At 40.3% G+C, this 22,337-nt stretch overlaps 1 protein-coding gene across 1 annotated transcript in view; it reads left to right on the forward strand.

The window, feature by feature from the left end:
- Positions 1-21,161, forward strand: part of MID2 (midline 2) — a 103,633-nt gene extending 82,472 nt beyond the window's left edge. The window contains exons 5-10 of the mRNA XM_082864260.1: positions 479-627; positions 9,723-9,850; positions 10,954-11,097; positions 17,969-18,130; positions 19,790-19,997; positions 20,626-21,161. Coding sequence (XP_082720386.1) covers positions 479-627; positions 9,723-9,850; positions 10,954-11,097; positions 17,969-18,130; positions 19,790-19,997; positions 20,626-21,028 — 1,194 coding nt within the window. The 3' untranslated portion in view covers positions 21,029-21,161. The remainder of the gene's footprint in view (positions 1-478; positions 628-9,722; positions 9,851-10,953; positions 11,098-17,968; positions 18,131-19,789; positions 19,998-20,625) is intronic.
- Positions 21,162-22,337: the final 1,176 nt, after the last annotated feature.

Consider the following 22,337-nt stretch of genomic DNA (forward strand, 5'->3'; position numbering starts at 1 on the left):
CACAGATCTGTGAACACATAGGTATGCTTAAAGATGCTTAGAGAAATATATACATAGAAACGTAGATACTCATAAAGAAAAAGGAGGTGCTTTTTATTAAACACGTATGTGACAATAAAGTGTCAACAATGGTGATCTCCGGGTGGTAGGGTTTCTTTTTATTTTCTAAATTTTCTGTAATGACCACACATTGCTTTTATAATAAAAATAATTAATGTGATCAATAAAAAGAGGAGGTAGGTAACCTGGAGTATATGACTGTGTTGCAGGGTAAGTAAGCGGGCCGTAGGTGGTAGGAGGGGTTGACAAAACACACATGGTGGGTAGGGTGACAAGGTGAGTGCTTAGTACAGGGACCATGGGATGTTAATAGGTCTTATTTTTAGAATCACTGCAGCAGATCTCCTTCATGTTGTTTTATCATTTTTAATTACCCACTGGATGTGTTATCTTATTTTTCTTTTGCTAATTCTTTAAGGTTATGAAACTGAGAAAGTTGGCACAGCAGGTTGCTAATTGCCGCCAGTGTCTCGAACGCTCAACGGTCCTCATCAACCAAGCTGAGCATATCCTGAAAGAAAATGACCAGGCGCGGTTTCTCCAGTCTGCAAAAAATATTGCTGAGAGGTGAGTTCCTTATGTTCTTGCAGCAGTGCTTCCTCTTATGAAAAGGGACCAACTTAAAGTCACTTAATTCTGTTCAGGCGTGTATCAATACGTAGCCGCTACCACCTGAAGATTTTACCGGCTGGCTAGTTACTAAGCCTCAGTGTGGTACATTGCCCTGTGGATTTCTGGCACCCTTCTCTATCTCTGTAGCCTACTGGTTCTTCTAATGCACAGCCAACCATGTGCCCTAGTGATGCCATGGCTCTCTGCTGCCCACTCAGGGCTGGAGCTTTCTATGTTGGTGTTGGTGTAGGAGCAGAGAAACTTCTGGCCACATAGATAGGTGGATGCCCTTCTGGTCTAGACTATAGCACTAGACTCCCTAGATTTGAATCCTGCCTCTGACCCTAAACTAGTTGGTCGCTCTTAGGGAAGTCATATAACCTCTCTGAGCTTCATTCTCATTCTCTCATTTGCAAAATGGGAATGATAATAGTGTCTATCTCATAAAGTTTTTGTGAGGGTTAAATGAGTTAGTACGTATAAAGGCTCAGAATAATGCCCAACACAAAGTAAATGCTCAATACTGTTATTATTGGAGAGCAGAAATTGGGGATGAGAGGAGATTGTTACTTCTTGCAGTATAACTATTAGCAACATTTGACTATTTAATTAGGTACAAGTATTATGTTAATATAAATAACTTTCAAATGTTTAAGAAGAGTAAATTAGAGGCGAAGAAATGAAAATTCTTTCAAGAAGTTTGCTATGAAGAGAAGGAGAGAGATATGGCAGTAGCTAGAATGACTATGCGGTAGAGGAAAGTTGTGGGTATTATTTTTTTAGATAGGAGAGATGTGAGTGAGTTTAAAAGTGGATGTAGGTCAGACTTCCCTGATGGTGCAGTGATTAAGAATCTGCCTGCCAATGCAGGGGACAAGGGTTCGATCCCTAGTCCCGGGAAGATCCCACATGCTGCGGAGCAACTAAGCCCATGCGCCACAACTACTGAGCTTGTGCGCCACAGCTACTGAAGACCGCACGCCTAGAGCCAGTGCTCCACAACAAGAGAAGCCACTGCAATGAGAAGCCTGCGCACTGCAACGAAGAGTAGTCCCTGCACACCACAACTAGAGAAAGCCTGCGCAGCAACGGAGACCCAGCACAGCCAAAAATTAATTAATTAATTTAAAAAAGTGGGTACAGGTCAGCTAGAGATGGGGCAAAACTGAAGCTATGGAAAAAAGAAGGTATGTGGCCAAAGCACAAATGAAGGGACATCTCTTCCATTTAACCAGAAGGAAGACGGAAGTAATGGATGTGGATGTCAGTATGCCCAGCAGTTTGGTATGAGAAATTGAGGAATTTATCGTTTCATACCTACCCCTCTCTTTGTAAAATAGGAGGCAAAGTCATTTGCTGAGCATGAGCAGGAAGGTAGCAGGGTTCTCTAGCTTTTTGAACATATGGAATACAGTTATAATAATTGCTTTAATGTCTAATTCTAATATCTGGGTCAGTTTCAACTAGTTGCTTTTTTCTCCTTATTATGGGCTTTATTTTCTTGCTTCTTTGCATGTCTGGTTATTTCTTATTGGATGTCAGACAATGTGAATTTTATCTTATTGGGCACTATATATTTTTGTATTCCTAAACTTTGTTCTGGGACACGGTTAAGTTACTTGAAAATAGCTTGTTCCTTTCAGGTCTTGCTTTTAAGATTTCTTAGGTGTGATCAAAGCAGTGTTTAGTCCAGGGGAAATTTTTCCCCACTACTGAGGCAAGACCCTTCTGAGTACGCTACCAGGTCCCCCATGAAGCATGAGATTTTCTGGTCTGGCTGGTGGGAACATACACTATTCCTGGCCCTGTGTGAGCATTAGGGTTTGTTCCCTCTAATCTTTTTGGGTGACTCTTTCTCTAGCATTGGGCAGTTTCCTTATATGCATGTGTTAATCAGTATTTTATTGAATACTAGAGGCAAACCCTCTGAAGGTCCCAGAATTCTCTCTGTGCAGCTTTCTCCTCTCTAGTACTCTGCCCTGTGAACTCCAACCAACTTAGTCTCCTTGGATTCACAGCTCTGTGTTCTTAATTAGGGACTCCATCGGGCTCCACCTGATTCCCCCTTCATGTACCATTTTATTCCCTTAATTTTTGCTGGAACAAATGTTCCCACAGCTTCCTAAGAAAGAGTACAAGGTAAATAAAATTTTGAGAATTTTTTGTTTAAAGAATATTTTAAATTTATTTTCTAATGTGATAGGTTGGAAATAAATTTTCCTTATAATTTTGAAGGCATGGCTCTATTGTCTCCTAACTTCCACTGCTATTTTGATTCCTGATCTTTTGAATGTGACCTATATTTTAAAATCTGAAGCTTTGAAGGTCTTATCTTTAATCTACTTTTTTTCTGAAATTTCACCAACATATGCCTTGGTGTGGGTCTTTTATTATTCATTTTTGTTGGGCACTAAGTGAGTCTTTCCAATCTAAAGGCTACTGACTTTTAGTTCTGGGAAACTGTCTTTTATTATTTGCTAAGGACTTCCTCCCCTTCTCTCTTCTCTCTTTCTGGGACTCTAATTAGCCAGATTTTGGACACCCTTGATTTTCCCTCTAATTTTAAAAAATCTTTTATCTCCCACTTTCCATGACTTTATCTTCTTGATCTAAGATGTTTCCTTAATTTTTCATCCAATCCTTCTATTAAAATTTTAATTTAAGTATTTATATTTTTATTTATAAGAGCTCTTTCTTGATCTTTGCTTCTTTTTTAGCACTCCGTCCTTGCTTTATGAATACAAACTATTTATCTTCCTGATGATATTAAGGATCACTAAAAAAGTTTTCTTCTAAACTGCATTGTGTTGGTTTCCTCCACGTTCCTTTTCTCTGTTAGTTTCTGTCTTTCCCTAAATGTTTGGGGAGCTTTTCACTGCCTGTTTGAATTTAAGACTAAAAGGTGACTGGAAGATCTGAGGGGGTGGGAACAGTTTGTTGCTTGGTGAACTTTGCTATAGGCTTATAAGGCGGAATGCTAGATTTTTTAAAAATTTATTTATTTTTATTTTTGACTGCGTTGGGTCTTCGTTGCTGCGCGCGGGCTTTCTCTAGTTGAGGCGAGCGGGGGCTACTCTTCGTTGCGGTGCCCGTGTTTCTCATTGCGGTGGCTTCTCTTGTTGCAGAGCACGGGCTCTAGGCGCGCGGGCTTCAGTAACTGTGGCACGCAGGCTCAGTAGTTGTGGCTCACGGGCTCTAGAGCGCAGGCTCAGTAGTTGTGGCCACGAGCTTAGTTGCTCTGCGGCATGTGGGATCTTCCTGGACCAGAGATGGAACCCGTGTCCCCTGCATTGGCTGGAGGATTCTCAACCACTGCACCACCAGGGAAGTCCAGAATGCCAGATTTTTATTGAGTGGACCCGTCTGTAGGTGTTTTCTCTTGGGTCAGTTACCCGTGGAAGGAATCCACCAATCTCCTGCTTCTGGAAGGAGATGAAGGGTACAAGTCTGGCTGCCATTATTCTAGGAGCCAAGCAGGGAAAGGGTTTTAAGACTGCTTTTAGTATGGCGTCAAGATGAGAGAGGGGTGGTCTGTGGTTGAGTGGATCTGGTGGTCTTGCTGTTCCTCATGCAAACTTTCAACTGTCTGTGGCAATAAATCAGCTTCATGTTTTTGGCTTCCCAATTCAGCTTTCTCTGCTCTGTTGTTGGTTACCACTCATCCATCCCTTTCTAATTTCCAGACATTTGTTGACAATATCTTACTTGCATCTCTTTTTCCATTCTCTTTGTCTTTGTGGGTTTATGATTTTTTTTTCTTTGTCATTTCAGTGGGATTTCATGAGAGCAGAGATAAAACATATATTTAAACCACTGTATGTAATCATGTCCACTCACTCTTCAACTCTCTGAAATGTCTTGTGCCACTACCACACTATTGAAAGTATTCTTTCCAAGGTCACCAAATGAATACCTTGCTGCTAAATTGTAATCGACATTCCTTTGTTTTATCTTACTGTTTCATCTTACTTGGTCTCTCAGTAGCATTTGTCCCTACTGACCATTGTTACTTGAAATTTCTCTGCCCTTAACTTGAGAAAGCTCCTGGTTTTCTTCCTGCCTGTCTGGTTTCATTTGCCTTTGTGAGCAACTATTCCTTGACCTATTCCTTTATGCTGTTGTTCTTTGTGATTCTGTCTTAAGCTATTCTCTTTTCTCAGTACACATTCTCCCTGTTGCAGACTTGTAGCACCTAGGGCTTCGGTTACCATCTAGCTGTCGATGATTCCCAACTCTCTATATCTAAATCTTCTTTTCATGGGCTCATGTATAGCCTATGTGGTAGGAAGAATAGATGGCTAACTATGTGGTATGGCTTGATCTATGGCATCATCTATGGCATCATAGATGGCAATGGCATCTATGGATGCCATTGGATCCATATATGGATCATATGGCAATCATCTATGGCATCATCTATGCAACCTAAATATCTTTCTCACTGGTCTCTCATAGGGTCTGAAATTCTTTCCCACAATTATTCATTGTAATGTATTAAGAACCAAGACTTCAGTTAAAATGAAATTTTAACTGGGAGAGTTATTCCTTCCCCCTTACAAATGGCCCTTATTATATATTATCCCTAATAGAGATCAGAGCCTTGAGAGATAGCTAATGTTGTGTTTTGCTTAAATACAGAAACACAGACACACACACAGACACAAACACTTACGTATATGTCAATGTCATCTTTATCTCATCCTTAACCTTCCAGCCACTGTTAACATTTGGGAGTGTGTGTGTGTGTGTGTGTGTGTGTGTGTGTGTGTGTGTGTGTATACCACACAAACATAAGGTCATGTCGTATATACTGCATTTTACCCTATGTTTGAAACGTAACATATCACGAACTTTCCCCTGGCATTGGATATTTTTTTATAACCTGATTTCCAGTGACCTTATAGTGTTTCATCTTTTGATGTATGACACATTACTTAGCTCAGTCCCCATTGTTAGACAACTAGGTTACATACAGTGTGTTGAGTGCTCTTATAGTTGTTATCTTTGCATATGTCTTAGTTACTTCTTTAGTAAAAAATTTATGAAGTACTTAGTGAACGGGACGTCTTGTTTGCAAGTGGGAACCTCTGTGTAGCGTGTGATGAAAAAACATATTTTAAAATGGCTGATGTTGAGAAGGGCAAGAATATTTTTTAAAAGGTCAACCCAAGGGCTTCCCTGGTGGCGCAGTGGTTGAGAGTCCGCCTGCCGATGCAGGGGACACGGGTTCGTGCCCCGGTCTGGGAAGATCCCACATGTCGTGGAGCGGCTAGGCCCGTGAGCCATGGCCGCTGAGCCTGCGTGTCCGGAGCCTGTGCTCCGCAACGGGAGAGGCCACAACAGTGAGAGGCCTGAGTACCGAAAAAAAAAAAAAAAGCTACTAGTGAGTAATATTTGGCCACTGCCTTATTTACTACAAAACAGAAATAGCTCATGACTTTTTTATGTGTACCATATTTAAATTGATCTCATACACCAGAATTCAGATCATGAATGGCTGATAGGATATTTCTGTTGGATAGTCATGACTTAAATAAGATTGGCTTGTGGATAAATGAGTATGATCAGCTTTCTGAATTTTGATAGTAATTCCAGTTCAGCAAGTACCATCACTATTTTCCCCTTCTATAGATATGATTGGGGGACTTCCCTGGTGGCACAGTGGTTAAGAATCCACCTGCCAATGCAGGGGACAAGGGTTTGATCCCTGGTCCGGGAAGATCCCACATGCCACGGAGCAACTAAGCCCGTGCGCCACAACCACTGAGCCTGCACTGTAGAGCCCGTGAGCCACAACTACTGAAGCCCACATGCCTAGAGCCCATGCTCCGCAACAAGGGAAGCCACCACAATGAGAAGCCTGCGCAGTGAAATGAAGAGTAGACCCCGCTCACCACAACTAGAGAGAAAGCCCTCGTACAGCAACGAAGACCCAACGCAAAAATAAATAAATTTATTTAAAAAAAGATATGATTGGACTTGATTAATAATGTTCAACTTTGCACAGAGTTGGTGAATGCCATCTCAAAACCTATAGGAGACTGTGTTTATATTTAGATTTATATAACTTGTGGTATTAATATATTTAAATACTGAAAAGATCCCTTCACTGTCTCATTGAACAGAGTAAGGCTCACCTGTGCTTCTGGGTGTGTTCATTAGCCTGTTAAGGCCAGGACTAACAATAAGCTGGCAATGTCCACTTTCTCTTTTTGGTCTTAACTGTGCCAATTTAATCAAAATTCTCTGTATCTAAAATGTTGCCTTTTACTTAATGAAAGGCATTTTAGTCTGGTTTAGGTATAATGCCAAATAAAGAGTATTTAATACTTCTCACATTTTTTTAAAATAAATTTATTTATTTATTTTTGGCTGTGTTGGGTCTTCGTTTCTGTGCGAGGGCTTTCTCCAGTTGCGGCGAGCGGGGGCCACTCTTCATCGCGGTGCGCGGGCCTCTCACTGTCGCGGCCTCTCTTGTTGAAGAGCACAGGCTCCAGATGCGCAGGCTCAGTAGTTGTGGCTCACGGGCCTAGTTGCTCCGCGGCATGTGGGATCTTCCCAGACCAGGGCTCGAACCCCTGTCCCCTGCATCGGCAGGCAGATTCTCAACCACTGCGCCACCAGGGAAGCCCACTTCTCACATTTTTATACATAATCTATAAGGTCGGATGTTTTTAAAATTCAGCATGACAAGATACAGTAGCAAATTTTGCTGGGGAATTCTTCACTAAGTCAGACCAAGTTATAATTCAGGATTGTCTTTTAAACAGCTATCCAAAACCACATACAACTGTAGAACTACTGTATATGTGTGATTGGTAATGGTGCTTTTGCAAACTCATTAGAAGGATTAAAATAGAGGAGATATACCATCAGCACAAATTTTGTACATTATGTGATCATAAGGCTTAAGAATTAAAACCAAAATCACAGATCAAAAACATTTTATGAAGTAGAACTGTGATGTCAGAGAATATTTACATTTTAAGCTATTTTGATATGTAATGCTAAATTTGGCCTCCAAAATTTGAATCATTTTCAGTCCTAATAAAAACATGTAGGCATTATTTAATATAGACATAAAAAGCTCCTATGATGTCTTTATAATCATAAACGCTATCTCATTTTAATTTACATTTCTTTGATTTTTCCTGTAGTTGGGCTTTTTAATATATTTGTTGGCTATTTTCATGTGTTGTGAATTAACTTTCTGTTTTATTTGTCTGCACTTCTCCTGTCACCACTTTACTTTCTGCTCATTCCCAGACACCTTAAAATCTGATCCGCCTCTAGTTTTGACCCCTTCCAGTCCATCCACTGCAGCTGGAGTATTGTTCTTATTTTTTAATTTATTTTAAAAAATATTTTTAATTTATTTTTTATTTTTTGGCTACCTTGGGTCTTCGTTGCTGTGCGCAGGCTTTCTCTAGTTGCAGAGAGCGGGTGCTACTCTTCGTTGTGGTGCACGGGCTTCTCATTGCGGTGGCTTCTTTTGTTGTGGAGCATGGGCTCTAGGCGCGTGGGCTTCCGTAGTCGTGGCACGCGGGCCCAGTAGTTGTGGCGCACGGGCTTAGTTGCTCTGAGGCGTGTGGGATCTTCCTGGACCAGGGCTCGAACCTGTGTCCCCTGCGTTGGCAGGTGGATTCTTAACCACTGCGCTACCAGGGAAGCCCTGGAGTGTTGTCCTTGAAACATAAATTTGAGCACATCACTCCTTTGCCTCAAAAGCTTCAGTGGATCTCATTGTATTAGTCTTTCATTTGTTTATCCTGACCTGAATTTTATTCCTGAAACGTCGCAATTTCCAGAAACAGCCAAAAGCTATTGTAGGTAGATGTGTAACAGGGTATCCATGCATAAGGATATATATTTGTTTAACTCCTCATCCCCTTACAACTAGTTCACCATACAAGTTTCCTCTCTGCTCTTCCTGCATTCAATGCCTCTTCTCTCCACTCTAACATGCATATTGTTGCCAAGTTAATGTTTCTTTCCATCCTGTTATTTGCATGCTCAAGGATCTTCATTGGCTCCGATTCAGGTCTGGCACAGGACCTAAACATGCATATTTTGATCAAAGCTCAGAGATAAGTCTGATGTGGAACAATGGTTTAGAATTGCTGAAGTATGTAAAAATATACCTTATTTTTTTAAAAAACAGGAACTGTCTACATGGTTAAGGGTATAAAGTTTAGAATCCAATGAACATGGGTTCAGTTATATATTTTTTTCTGATCCTTGTGTGACCCTGAGCAAGTTCCTTAACCTTTCTATGTCTCGTTTACAAAATGGAAATAACCTTTGCTATGCAGGGCGATAGTAAGGAGTAACTTAATGTATGTAGAGTGCATGCGTGGTGTCTTAGATGTACTAAATGCTCAATAAGGTTAGCATTTGTGTTGTTGTTAGTCATTCAGTTATTCATTCAACAGTTATTTATTCATTATGTGTCCAACACTGTGTTAGGGACCATGGAAGATTATAAGAGGTACAAAATATGGACCCTCCTCTTGAGACTCTTAGAATTAGTTGGGGAGATAAAACTAGCATAGCATTATACAATTAGAGAATAATAAAATTAAATGTAAATGTTGTCAAAGGTCAAACAAAGTACAGGATTTAAGGGAAGGTTTTAACCAAGCCCCAGCATGCTGGCTTGTTGATTAGCATTAAAAAAATAGAGGGGGAGAAAAAATTCTCTCAAACTGCTCTTACCAAGCCTTCAGAGGTCTAGTTTTGATGCTGCCTGCCAGATGGAAAATGATGCAGAGGGGAAAGAATCCTGTATTTACTTCTCCTAATTAAGACAGGATGGGGGAGTGTGTTTGAGGGGTGAACATATGTGAATAAATATGGTATAACCCTTAATTGGTTCCTGATGATTAAAATTTAAATGGTTTCCATTGGAAAAGCACAGATATGATATTTTTCACTAAATGAATCAAGCTCTAGCAGTCATTTATTTTCACCTTGTTTAACCAGAAATCAAACATTGGATAAAGGTTGCAAACCTATTTTGATGTATATTGATGTACTTTTCTCTCTTCCAGGGTCGCTATGGCAACTGCATCTTCTCAAGTTCTGATTCCAGACATCAATTTTAATGATGCCTTTGAAAACTTTGCTTTAGATTTTTCCAGAGAAAAGAAACTGCTGGAGGGGCTAGATTATTTAACAGGTGTGAAAATACTGTGCTTTCCTTTCCATTTTAGTCCTTTTCTTTTGGTGTGCTTTGACTTTAAAATAATCTGTAAAGGGCAATATTGATCATGAAAATGCTTTTATAATCTTTAAAATGACACATGTATCTTTTTACATAGAATATATTTTAGTTCATGTAACAGAAAAGAGAAATGAGTTGTCAGTGTCTCTGGGGACAGAATGGGTATACGTACCATCCTTACTTAAAGGTAAAAAACAAGAAGTTGCTGATGGTTTTCTCCTTATGAGCCTGTCAGTAATATAATGTCACTTGTTATAAGGGGTAGAACTCGGGTGGTAATTAAAGAATATTAGAGAATGTCTCACATGGATATAGGTACCACCCAAATGATTTTAAGGAAATTTAGGGATTAGCAGATTAGGAAGAAAAATATCTGAGTTGCAGAGAATTTTAGAAGATGAGGGAGACAACCAGTCTGTTAAAAATACTGACTACCTTCAGGATTGTTGAGTGATCATTCCATGAGAAAAATATACACACACAATAACTTTGTGTTTGTAGTTATCTTTGTTACTATGTTAAAATAGTTGTCATTTATTGAACATCTACTTTATACCAGACACTATATATTAATTTTATATCATGATCCTTACAACGAATCTGTGAGGTAATTATCATCCCCATTTTACAGATGAGGGAACTCATATTAATTTGCACAATTAACCCCTATTAATACTGCCAAAAATATATAATACAACTTACTTTGAAAAAAAAAGAAATAGGTCAAAGGTCATGTAATAAGGAAACATGTGACCACTTTGCTCTAATATCTACATATGTGTTAGTGCAGGCAGAGTAGACGATGGGCAATCAATCATCTCAATAACTTAGGCTTAGATCTTTGCCTAAAATACCTTTACCATTGAAGCAAAAGTGGTTTGGGGGAACTTGAGTTTTCAGCACTTGGATTCAGGTTGTATGGTACATGCAATCTAAAGCTTCTTATTAAGAAAACCACCTTTCCATGAGATGTTGGGCTGGGCAGCAAGAAACACGATTGTAAAATTCCAGAACAGAGAGTATGCTTTTCTTACCTTCTTTTCCACCTTTCCTTACAGCCCCAAACCCACCATCTATCCGAGAGGAACTCTGTACTGCTTCCCATGACACCATTACAGTCCACTGGATCTCGGATGATGAGTTCAGCATCAGCTCCTATGAGCTTCAGTACACCATATTCACTGGCCAGGCTAACTTCATCAGTAAGTCATGGTGTAGTTGGGGCCTGTGGCCAGAGATAAGGAAATGTAAGGAAGCAGTAAGCTGCTCAAGATTGGCCGGGGCGCCACGAGGCAAGTGTTTGTAAGACATGTTAGGTTGTTTAGTATAGTGTTTTGTAGACAGTGCAAGCTCCCCCAGGGCATTGCAAAGACCTTACTGATGGGTGACAAGCAAGTTGTGTATTTCCTTGCTGGGCAGTCACTGGGGCCACTCCCATTTGTTTATGTAATCCTTAGCTTTTCCTCAGTTAATCCATGTCACTCCACTCTCCCAAATCAGAACACAGCTCAGAATTCATTCCTGAGTAGCTAAGCCACCATCATTGCTGATTCTATGTGTGTGAACATCTCTCTCCTTGACTCTTCTTCCACTTCATTATCATGGTAAAATACATTACATTCAAAGACTACCACTTCCTTTACCACACCTATTTGTATCAGTGAATAAGTGAAGTGACAAGCCTCCTGCCTGTCACTCTTCCCTCTACCCCTTCTCCCTTTCCTCCAAGAATTACACCAAATATAAAATGGCCCATCAGTGGGCCATCAAATGAAAGACGTTCGCAAAGCAGTCATTTAGCCTACATGTTATGGTTTCACCTTCTGATGAATTGGAGCAAGACAAGGCAGTAGGATCTTAACTAGAGCTGCAAGTTCCCCTCAATGTGCTGGGGAAAATGGAAATGAAAGCAGAATTAAAAGTGGACTCAAGATTGGAACTGATTTGCACCCTAAGGTTGCATCTGCATAGCTGCAAATTAGTATTTTCTTTTTACTTTGTGTTTGTGCTTCTGTGTCTGACTTCACAGACCCGCATGAGAGTTTTTCCAACGAAACCGTCCCAATAGGCTTCCTTTTCCCATCTTGTGACAATTTAGGGCCACATGATGGGATGGGGAGGTGAGAGGACATTTGGGCTCAAACTCTAAAAAACACTTGCCTCGTGCAGCTCCATCCTAAGCCACTTGGCCCTGGTAGCTGCTTTCCTGGGTGTTTCTTCAGGTTGTGAAGTCGCAAAACGCTAAGGCCTCCCCAACGTACTTGTTTGCAGTTGTCTTTCCTGCTCGGGAAAGTCTTAAAGCCAGTAACTGTGCTTCTCTTTCCTGATATGGGGAGAGCAGTGGTCTCCTGGGAGTTGAGAATAAGTCTAAGAAGTGACAAAGATCAAAAGGCTGTCACCTCTGTTTTCAAGGGTACATAGTCCTTTGTAAAGAAAAGCTTAGAGGAGAATTCTTAATAGTGATAGGACCATAGCATCTTAGAATTGGAAGGGACCTCAGACGTCATCTTGTCAAATCTTCTTGCCTTCTGCCAGAAACCCTGTAGGTGATTGTCCTGTCTCTGCTCAAACATTTCCAGTGATGGGCAGCTGAATTCTAGCAAAACAGCCCATTCAATTGTTGTGCAGCTATAAATAATTGTTAGTGCTTCCTTATAAAAGGCCTAAGACTTCCTCCTAGTGAATAATAACAATTTGGATACGTATTATGCTTTTCCATTTACAAACACTCCCATATATGTTATGTCATTTGGTCCTCATAACTTCTTCCTTAGCCTTATGAAGTAGATGATAGTAATTCTATTTTATAGACGTAGAAACTGAGGCTCAAGTTAAATGAGTTGTCCAAGGTCACAGAGCTACAAACTGACGGAGTCATTATCTGAACCCAAGCCTGTCAGACTTCAAGGTTAATGCTCCTTGAATTAAACCAGCTACCAATTCTTCCTAGTCCACTGAGGATAGCTGTATTATTGCTCTTGTGTGTTAACTGATGCCCCCTTGTCCTGTACCTTTTTTCCAGCAGCCATGTTGACTGTTGTGTTGACTGAGCATATAGTCAGCTGAAATCCCCAGGCATTCCAAATCCTATTCCTATACAATTGAATTTCTAAACTGAAATACAACATCTTGAATTTTTTCCTATGACATTTTATCTGGTTAGTTCTGACTCCTTATTCCAGCCTACCAAAATTCCTTTGTATGTAGTTTCTGCCTTTCAATATATTTACTTTCCCTTCCAGCGTGCCTTCTATGTCTTCCTCCTTCGACCATTGATAGAAAAGTAGAATAGGACAGGAACAAAGGCAGAGCCCTGAAGCAAAATTTTGGATGGCAATGGGCAGATAAGTTGAAACTATTTTACTAGTAAAAAATATTCATGAAGATTCCAGTCCTACATGCTGGTCTGGCCTGCCACTGTTGACTGAACCCTGGTTGTGAGAGCTACTTTCCCTTGAGGTTTTCCTATATTTTCTCTTTTTTAAAACCACTTTATTGAGGTATAATTGACATACAAAAAGTTGTCCATCAACAGATGAATGGATAAAGAAAATGTGGTATATACATAAAATGGAATATTATTAAGCCTTTAAAAAGAAGGAAATCCTGCGACATGCAATAACATGGGTGAACCTGGAGGGCATTATGCTAAGTGAAATAAACCAGACACAGAAGGACAAATACTACATGATACCACTTACATGAAGAATCTTAAAATAGTCAAACTCCACATTTTCTTTAACCAGAAATTTCTTCCTTGCTGGTTAGAATTTTGTCTGGAGAAGTACTTCTCCTTATTTTTTCAACTTTCCTCCTTTATTTTAAACTTTCTCCCCACTTTATGTAAGATTTGAAATTGTCACAAGCCAATAATGTTTCAGATGATGCTGTTAGCTGAATGAGAATTCCAACAGTTGTTTAGATAATGGTCTTCCCCATTACTGTATATCTTTCCTCTGTTTCAGCTTTGCGTTTTGTATTATGAAAGCACTGGCTATAACCTCTCCCTGGCCAGGCAGTCTGTAACATACTGCCACAAAGATGTAACTTCTATTTCCCCTCATTTTCATTCTCATGCAAATGCTCTCCACACACATTTACACTCAGGTTCATGAATTTCCATATTGTGGTCTTTCCATTTTGAACACGGTTTATACTTCCATTACCATAATTCAATGATAAATCCCATCTCATTAAGTCTCAGTGATACCCAGAGGATCATATATTTACCTTTTTAAAATTTAGAAATGATTTCAAAATTACAGAAAACTTGCAAGACCAGCACAAAGAATGCCCATATACTCTTTACCCAGATTCACCTATTGTTAATGTTTTATCCCATTTCCTTTATCATTTGCTAACATTCTCTGTTTCTGTCCATTTTTTCTGAACCATTTGAGAGTAACTGGCATACATCATGGCCTTTCACCCCTAAATCCTTCAGTGTGTGTTTCCTAAGAATAAAGAAATTCTCTTATGTATCCACAGTACAGTTATCAACTTTAAGAGGTATGACGTTGATGAAGTACTTTTAACTAATCCACCATTCATATTCCAATCTTGATGGTTGACCCAATAATATACTTTATGACATATTAAGGACCCAATGTTGTCCTATATAGTCTAGGATCAGGCATTGGACTTAATTGTCATATTTCTAGCATCCTTTAATCTGGAACATTTTCTCAGCCTTTCTTTGTCTTTAATGACATTGATATATATATATATATATATATATATATATATATATATATATATAGTTTGTGTGTGTGTGTGTGTGGTATGCGGGCCTCTCACTGCCGCGGCCTCTCCCGTTGCGCAGCACAGGCTCCGGACGCGCAGGCTCAGCGACCATGGCTCACGGGCCCAGCCGCTCCGTGGCATGTGGGATCCTCCCGGACCGGGGCACAAACCCGTGTCCCCTGCATCGGCAGGCAGACTCTCAACTACTGCGCCACCAGGGAAGCCCATACATTGATATTTTTTAAAGTGCCCTTTTAATTTGTTTATTATGCTGTTCCTTATTTTGAGTTTGTCTGATGTTTCCTCACGATTATATTCAGATTACACATTTATGGCTGGAAGGCTACATAAGAGACGTGTTCTCCTTGGGACATCACAACTGGAGACACACGATGTGTACTTGCCCTTCATTGGTGATGCTCATTTTGATCACTTGATCAAAGGTGTTGCCTGATTTCTTCTTTGCACAGTTACTATTTTTCCTTTTGCAACTAATAAGCAATCTGTGCCATGATACTTTAAGACCATGAAAATATCCTGCTTCCTCATCAAAGCCATCCCACCCCATCCCTGTTTTAGCATCAATCAATAATTCTCACCTGATCCAATCTTTACTCTGATGATGGCAAAATAATGATTTTCCAACTGAGCATCCACTTCCACATTTACAAGTTGCCACTCTGCATTCTACTGTAAGCAAGAGACTCATCCTTCATTTGTTTATTTATTTTTTTTACTTCTCAGTATGGACTTATGAATTCTCTTTTTTCGATGGCTTATAATTCTTTACTGCCCTTATTGATTTTGGTGCTCAGATTGCCCAAATTTAGCCAGTGGGAGCCTTTTAAGCTGACTCCTGGGTCCTTATAGTCTTCCATCATTTTCTCCAGTGCTTCCTTACTTTTCAGCATAACAAAAGGTTGTACGCTCATTTTGACCATATCCTGCCCCAGCCCTGAAGTCAGCCATTTTTCCAAGGAACGCTGGTCCCTTTTAGTAGGAGAATGTTATTATAGACCAAAACCTGGGTACTAGAAGTACACACATACACCCATGTACATATACATATTCACACATAATATATGTATACACATGCTTAACATATGTGCAATATGTATGCACATACACATACATATTTTAGAAGTCATGAGTTTATACCAATATCTCCAATTCCAGTCCATCCCCACAGGTTCTTTCTTACCTTCCCCCATTTCATATTTGTATGTTCCTACTTCCACAATGAGAAGCCTGGTCCCAGCAACATCGACACGGATACTCATTTGCTCAATAACACATCTGAAATAGTTTCAGAATGGCGTTGCCCATCCCACTGCAAACACAAGCAATAGTGAGGATTTGCTTACAGTTCTCCTCTTGCCCTTTGCTGTCATTGTTTACATTTGAAATGCAGGTGGCTTCATTTTTTTCAGTTTGCCTTCAGTTTTAGACCCCACTCTTCCCATTCATATTGACAGCATTTAAATTTTTTGAACTTGTAAAACAACCATGTTTCCAAAAGGGAAAACTATACAAAAAAGGTGTACTCAGAGAAGCGTCATTCTCTCCTGTATCCTTTTCATTTTCTTCCCCCACCTCCATCCCCTGTAGGCAACCAGCTTCATTATTTTCTGGTTTTTCCTTCTTGTTGCTATTATTGTTTTGTAAATCTAAGCAAATATATGTATGTTTTCTTATTTGCCTTTCTTTCTCGCAAAAAAAAAAAAGGTAGCATACTACATAAACTCTTTTGCAATTTTCTTTTTTAAATTAACAGTATATCTTGGAAATCACTCCGTTATCAGTTCATAGAGATCTTCCACCTTCTTTTTTATAGCTGCATAGTACTTCATTATGAAGTTAGTTTTGGTTTTGTATTGTTAGCAGTATATCTGGAAGATCATATATTTCCCTCTTAGTAGTAAAATTTAATGTGCAGTTTATGATTCATACTGTGCATTGATACATAGGCAGCCAAGCCCTCAAACATGTTTCCTTGCCCTTATCCTGTGTCTTTTCATGCGAATCACTGAACATCGCCACCAATTATTCTTCTTTCTATAGCATATCTGTTTGCACCCCATTATGCTTCTTTTTTCTAGTTTTAATTTAGACTTCTTCTACTGCTCCCCAAATTAATTATAAAACCCTTCTGATCATATTTCTTTCAAATCACTTAATATTATTTCCAGTTTTTAACCTCACTAAATCCTTTGCTAGAGCTGCATAGAAATGACTAAATTCACCACTCATTTTCCCTGCCCTTTCTTTTCTATCCTCTGGTAGAATTATGGTTAAAAAGTGGTAACCTGACTGAAAAGCAGATAACAGAAGAGATAAGTTTAAATTCACAGGCTAGAATGTTGATCCCTCTTTTACTAAAAGTTAGCCAAATACATGTTTTTAATTATGTACATTTTCTCTGTTTAAGTCAATGTTTATGGTCTAAAGAGTTTCAAAAGCAGAAACCTAGATCTCTGATCCCTTTCCCTACTTGGGAGGGAAGGAGATTCCAGACAACAATGTGTTCCTGGACCACCCAACCTCAAATGAGTATTGGAATCAGAACCAGGAAGGGGTAAAACTGGGTAGTGTCAAGTGAGGAGATGATATTCTGCTTTGACTGTTATGTCATCTCCTTGGCTTCTCTATGACACCTTGGAGCCCACCAGGATTGGAAGTAAGGGTGAGGATGGTGTGGGAGAGTTGAATCATAAGCCCTGAAAGCTTCGCTGCCTTGCAGAGACTAAGGAACATTACTGTTTGCTTCGTGAATTGTGATGTAGTGGAGAGAACCCTGGACTAGGATTAAAGAGACCAGAGTTCTACTCTCAGCACCATCCCCAGCTATCTGTGGCCTTGGGCAAGTCACTTTTCTTCTCTCTGTCTTAGTTTCCTCTTTGTAAAATGAGGGAAATATAGTGCCTAGTTGTCATTTTGGCTCTGAGATTCCATGTTACTGTGCTCTGCTCCACCCATTCGAGGTCAGACTCAGATCTCAGAGGATTGGACCTTTGGGGTAAAGACCTAGAGACTCCATAAAAGAGATGATTCTGTGATTTTGTATAGACGTTTTCCTGTATTATTTGGCAGCAAACTGGAGTAACCTAACTTTCACTAGTGGTTACGTTCAGTTACCAGAAGCAAGGAGCCTGGCGTAAGCTTAGCTCCGTGGGAGAAAAGAAGCAGAGGAGGTTCATCTCACTGTGTCTTCCACGATTCAAAAGAAAACAAAATGAAATTCACTTTTGGGGGGCTTATGATGAATTTTCAGTGTGCTTCTCATCATCCTACCTCTATTACCTTAACATCCTTCCTTTCCCCACGTTACAGGCCTGTATAATTCCGTGGATAGCTGGATGATTGTGCCCAACATCAAACAGAACCATTACACAGTTCACGGACTTCAGAGTGGGACACGCTACATCTTCATTGTTAAAGCCATAAACCAAGCAGGCAGCCGGAACAGTGAGCCTACCCGACTCAAAACAAACAGTACGTTGTGGTGATTCCAAAAGGAGAGAGCAGTTTTGCCCTCAGTGCCAGCAAGTACACTTAGCCTGACACTGGCACCCACAGCAGTGTAAGAGGGCAGTGGCACTGGGTAGAGGAGCTGTACTGTTGGAGTCTGTGCTTTGGGCAGGGGGGTTGTTTGTGTCCTTGGGAGGTATGTGGACACAGAGATACACATAAAACAGCTGGTGGCTTGGGAGGATGTTAGTGAAGAGTTTTTCTCTGCACTCTGCCTCCATGCTTTGGGGACAATTGAGTAAAAGAGTACTGTTTGTGATAATCTGGTAAAATCCTCCTGCTGAGAAGCCATACCTGCTAGGAATGCTTTTGACTAAAAGTGACAGAAAAATCCAACTAATTTAGCTTAACAAATAGTATTTTTTAGCAGCTTAAACAAATAGTGTTTTTCTCTCTCTTTCGCATAGCAAGAAGCTCGAAGTTTAGGCGGTTCAGGGATGGTGCAGCAGTTCTGTGATGTCGTAAGAGACCCAGGCACCTTCTCCTTTTGTGTGTTGGCTTATTGCCACATGGTCACAACATGACCACTGCAACCTCTAGATGTCATATTTCCTTTCAAGATAGAAAGAAGGGGGAAAGTGTTGGTACACGTGACGGCTGTCCCTTTCATCAAGAAAGCAGACACTTTCCTAGAAGTTTCCTCCATCCTCTCTGACTTCTGCTTCCATCTTCTTAGTCAACCCTAGCAGCGAGGGAGGCTAGGAGCTTGAGTATTTAGCTTTTCTGACCTCTATAGTAAAAGTGGGTAAGAGAGAAAAAGTAGGGGGTGGGTGTTACGTTCGCCAACGGTGTCTGCCAGACGCGTTGGTATTGCCATACCCAGCTGTTGGCTTCTAGTAACTAACTGGTTCTGTCTAGGACTGTAAGTAATAATTTGTTGTGAATGATCCTGCAGAACAAATATTTTTTCTAATTATTGATGATGCAAAAGTCACTCTAACAAAGTTACCTAATTATATGTTATTTACATCCCAGTAGTTAGAGGGCAAACAATTTGTCCCGTAGTTGAGTTATTCTCAGGTTTATTTGTTCTGCCACCAAGCAGCAGTTATCTCGTCTATTCCCTCACTTTGTCTCACCTCAAATACTCCTTCCCCTAAAATCTGCTCAAAGCCCAAACCACCCACTGAAATAAAGCAAAGTACAAAATTTATTTGAGGACATGAGACCCTGAGAGCACCCCCCCTTTTTTTTTTTTTTGCGGTACGCGGGCCTCTCACTGTTGTGGCCTCTCCTGTTGCGGAGCACAGGCTCCGGACACGTAGGCTCAGCGGCCATGGCTCACGGGCCCAGCCACTCCGCGGCATGTGGGATCTTCCCGGACCGGGGCACGAACCCGTGTCCCCTGCATCAGCAGGCAGACTCTCAACCACTGCGCCACCAGGGAAGCCCGAGAGCCCCCTTTTAACTTGATAGTCTGTGAAGGGGGCACAGCTTATTTTTATTTTATTGAAAACAGTGGCTTCTGGCCTGTTTCCTTAATATAATCCAAACACCAGTCAACTTTCACTGACTCAAGAATGATTATCTTGTCGAGGCTCCTCTGATAGTGATGGTGCTGGAGGACAAAGATAGAATTCTTAAATACTTCCTCATGCATTTTCTTTTTTCTACTTTTTTCAGGCCAACCCTTTAAACTGGATCCCAAAATGACTCACAAGAAGTTGAAGATCTCTAATGATGGACTGCAGATGGAGAAGGATGAAAGCTCTCTGAAGAAGAGCCATACCCCAGAGAGGTTTAGTGGCACAGGATGCTATGGGGCAGCAGGAAATATATTCATTGACAGTGGCTGCCACTACTGGGAGGTGGTCATGGGTTCCTCAACATGGTAAGTGGATCCCACTTTTCTTTTCTCCTCTCTCCCCTGTTGTTAGGTCCCTGGGAGATTCAGTTCTATAGCACAAACGTAATACCAGTAAGTCAAGGTTAAAAGGCATGTGATGGAAACCACTGCTAGAAAAATTTGCCAGTTTTTAAAAAATAAAATTAGGGAAAATATACTGAGCTAGGAGTTGAAAATTACAGCACTCTAATTGCTAACTATTTTTAAGGCTCTAGTGATGGGCTTCCCTGGTGGCGCAGTGGTTGAGAGTCCGCCTGCCGATGCAGGGGACACGGGTTCGTGCCCCGGTCCGGGAAGATCCCACATGCCGCAGAGCGGCTGGGCCCGTGAGCCATGGCCGCTGAGCCTGCGCGTCCGGAGCCTGTGCTCCGCAACGGGAGAGGCCACAACAGGGAGAGGCCACAACATTGAGAGGTCACAACAGTGAGAGGCCCGCGTACCGCAAAAAAACAAAAACAAAAAAAACCTCTAGTGCTGTCAGTATTATGGATCTAAATGTAAACTATTTAAAGAAGAAACATGTATTCTATTTCTTAGATATTCTGTACGGTGTCTAGCATAACTCAGATCATTAATAAATGTTTATTTCTCTCTCCTTTCTACTGTCTCACAGGTATGCAATTGGCATTGCCTACAAATCAGCTCCCAAGAATGAATGGATTGGCAAGAACGCCTCCTCATGGGTCTTCTCTCGATGCAATAGTAACTTCGTAGTCAGACATAACAACAAGGAAATGCTGGTGGATGTGCCACCACAGTTGAAGCGTCTGGGTGTCCTTCTGGATTATGACAACAACATGCTGTCTTTCTATGACCCAGCTAACTCTCTCCATCTTCATACTTTTGATGTGACCTTCATTCTTCCAGTTTGTCCAACATTCACAATCTGGAACAAATCCCTGATGATCCTGTCTGGCTTGCCTGCCCCAGATTTTATTGATTACCCCGAGCGGCAGGAATGCAACTGCAGGCCTCAAGAATCCCCTTATGTTTCTGGGATGAAAGCTTGCCATTAAGTTTCAAGAGAGCGTATAATTCACTGGCTCTCCAGTTCAGCAGTTCTTCCCCTCCTAAACCTCAGTTAGTGTCCAATATACAAGATACAAAAATAAAGTTCATTTGAAGCATCCAAAATAACTAGATATTATAGATTTAATTTTTGTGCATTAAAGCTTGTATTTGAATTAATGTATTGAGTTTCTCAGAACAAATTATCTGAGTAGTCTGGGTTCAAGCCATTGGAGAAGAAATTTGAAGAATGCTTCTCTTGTCATTGGAGAATTAAAAATTCCCAGTGATTTAGGAGTATAAATGATATTGGAAGGGATTAGGGTCATTCTAGGTAAATAATGTAGAAAGATGCTCTGCACAAGGGGCTAGCCAGCTGGAGAGCAGGGGTGTGTCAGCCTTGCTAGTACTGGCCAATTAGGCCAAGTAGAATTTTGAAGTGTCAAATGATCCCATATTATATGTAGCCTTTTATGAGAAAACCTACAATCAATGATTTATTATGAAGAAAACATGTCTGTGTATATATAATATATATATAAAATGAATAAATAATATATATTATATATTCATTTTATAATTATATATACATAATAAACTTTTTAATTTAGTCATTTGCGTGAGAAATATACTGGAAGGGAAAATAAATTATACCATCCATTTTTGTCCCCTAAAGGGAACATCAAAATCAGTCAACATTTCTGCCCCCCTCCATTCATCCCCCCCTTCCTCCCTCCCGTCACACACACACATGCACATGCAATAATGACATAGATGGTGGGAAGAGCTCTAGGTTGGATCAGGAGAGATAGGGAGACAAGACTGCACAAGAGATGCTATTGCTGGATAGGAAATTGATCCAGGTAGATCTGTTATATGTAGCACAGTTTCATCGATGCTACCTAATGGAGGAGGTTTGTCCGAATTCTTGAAAATTCTGTCACAGAATATTTCAAAGAAGTACAGTTTTCTTACTCTCAAGTACATACAGTTACTAGAATTAGGCTTAAAAAAAGACTTGCATAATGGAGGTTCTTTAGGAACCTTCTTTATTTACTTAATCAGTAAGAATGGAGTGTTGTAGATGCAACAACTATTTGCATATAAATGTACTTATATTTTCAGATAAAACACTTCTGAAGTGCTTAAGAATGCCTGAGAATAGTTTGTTTTCTTAAACAGGTTAAATAATCATTCTTCCCGCAATCTTATTTACACTATTCATTTGCTTAGCCAACCCTTCATGGCAAATGCGGATGTAAGCTTCAACCCAGTCCTTAATCACTATCGTGGAAGGGAACCAAGCTTTATGGTCTG

Source organism: Leucopleurus acutus, assembly GCF_964270905.1.
Source record: "Leucopleurus acutus genome assembly, chromosome: X".
Lineage (NCBI taxonomy): Eukaryota > Metazoa > Chordata > Mammalia > Artiodactyla > Delphinidae > Leucopleurus > Leucopleurus acutus.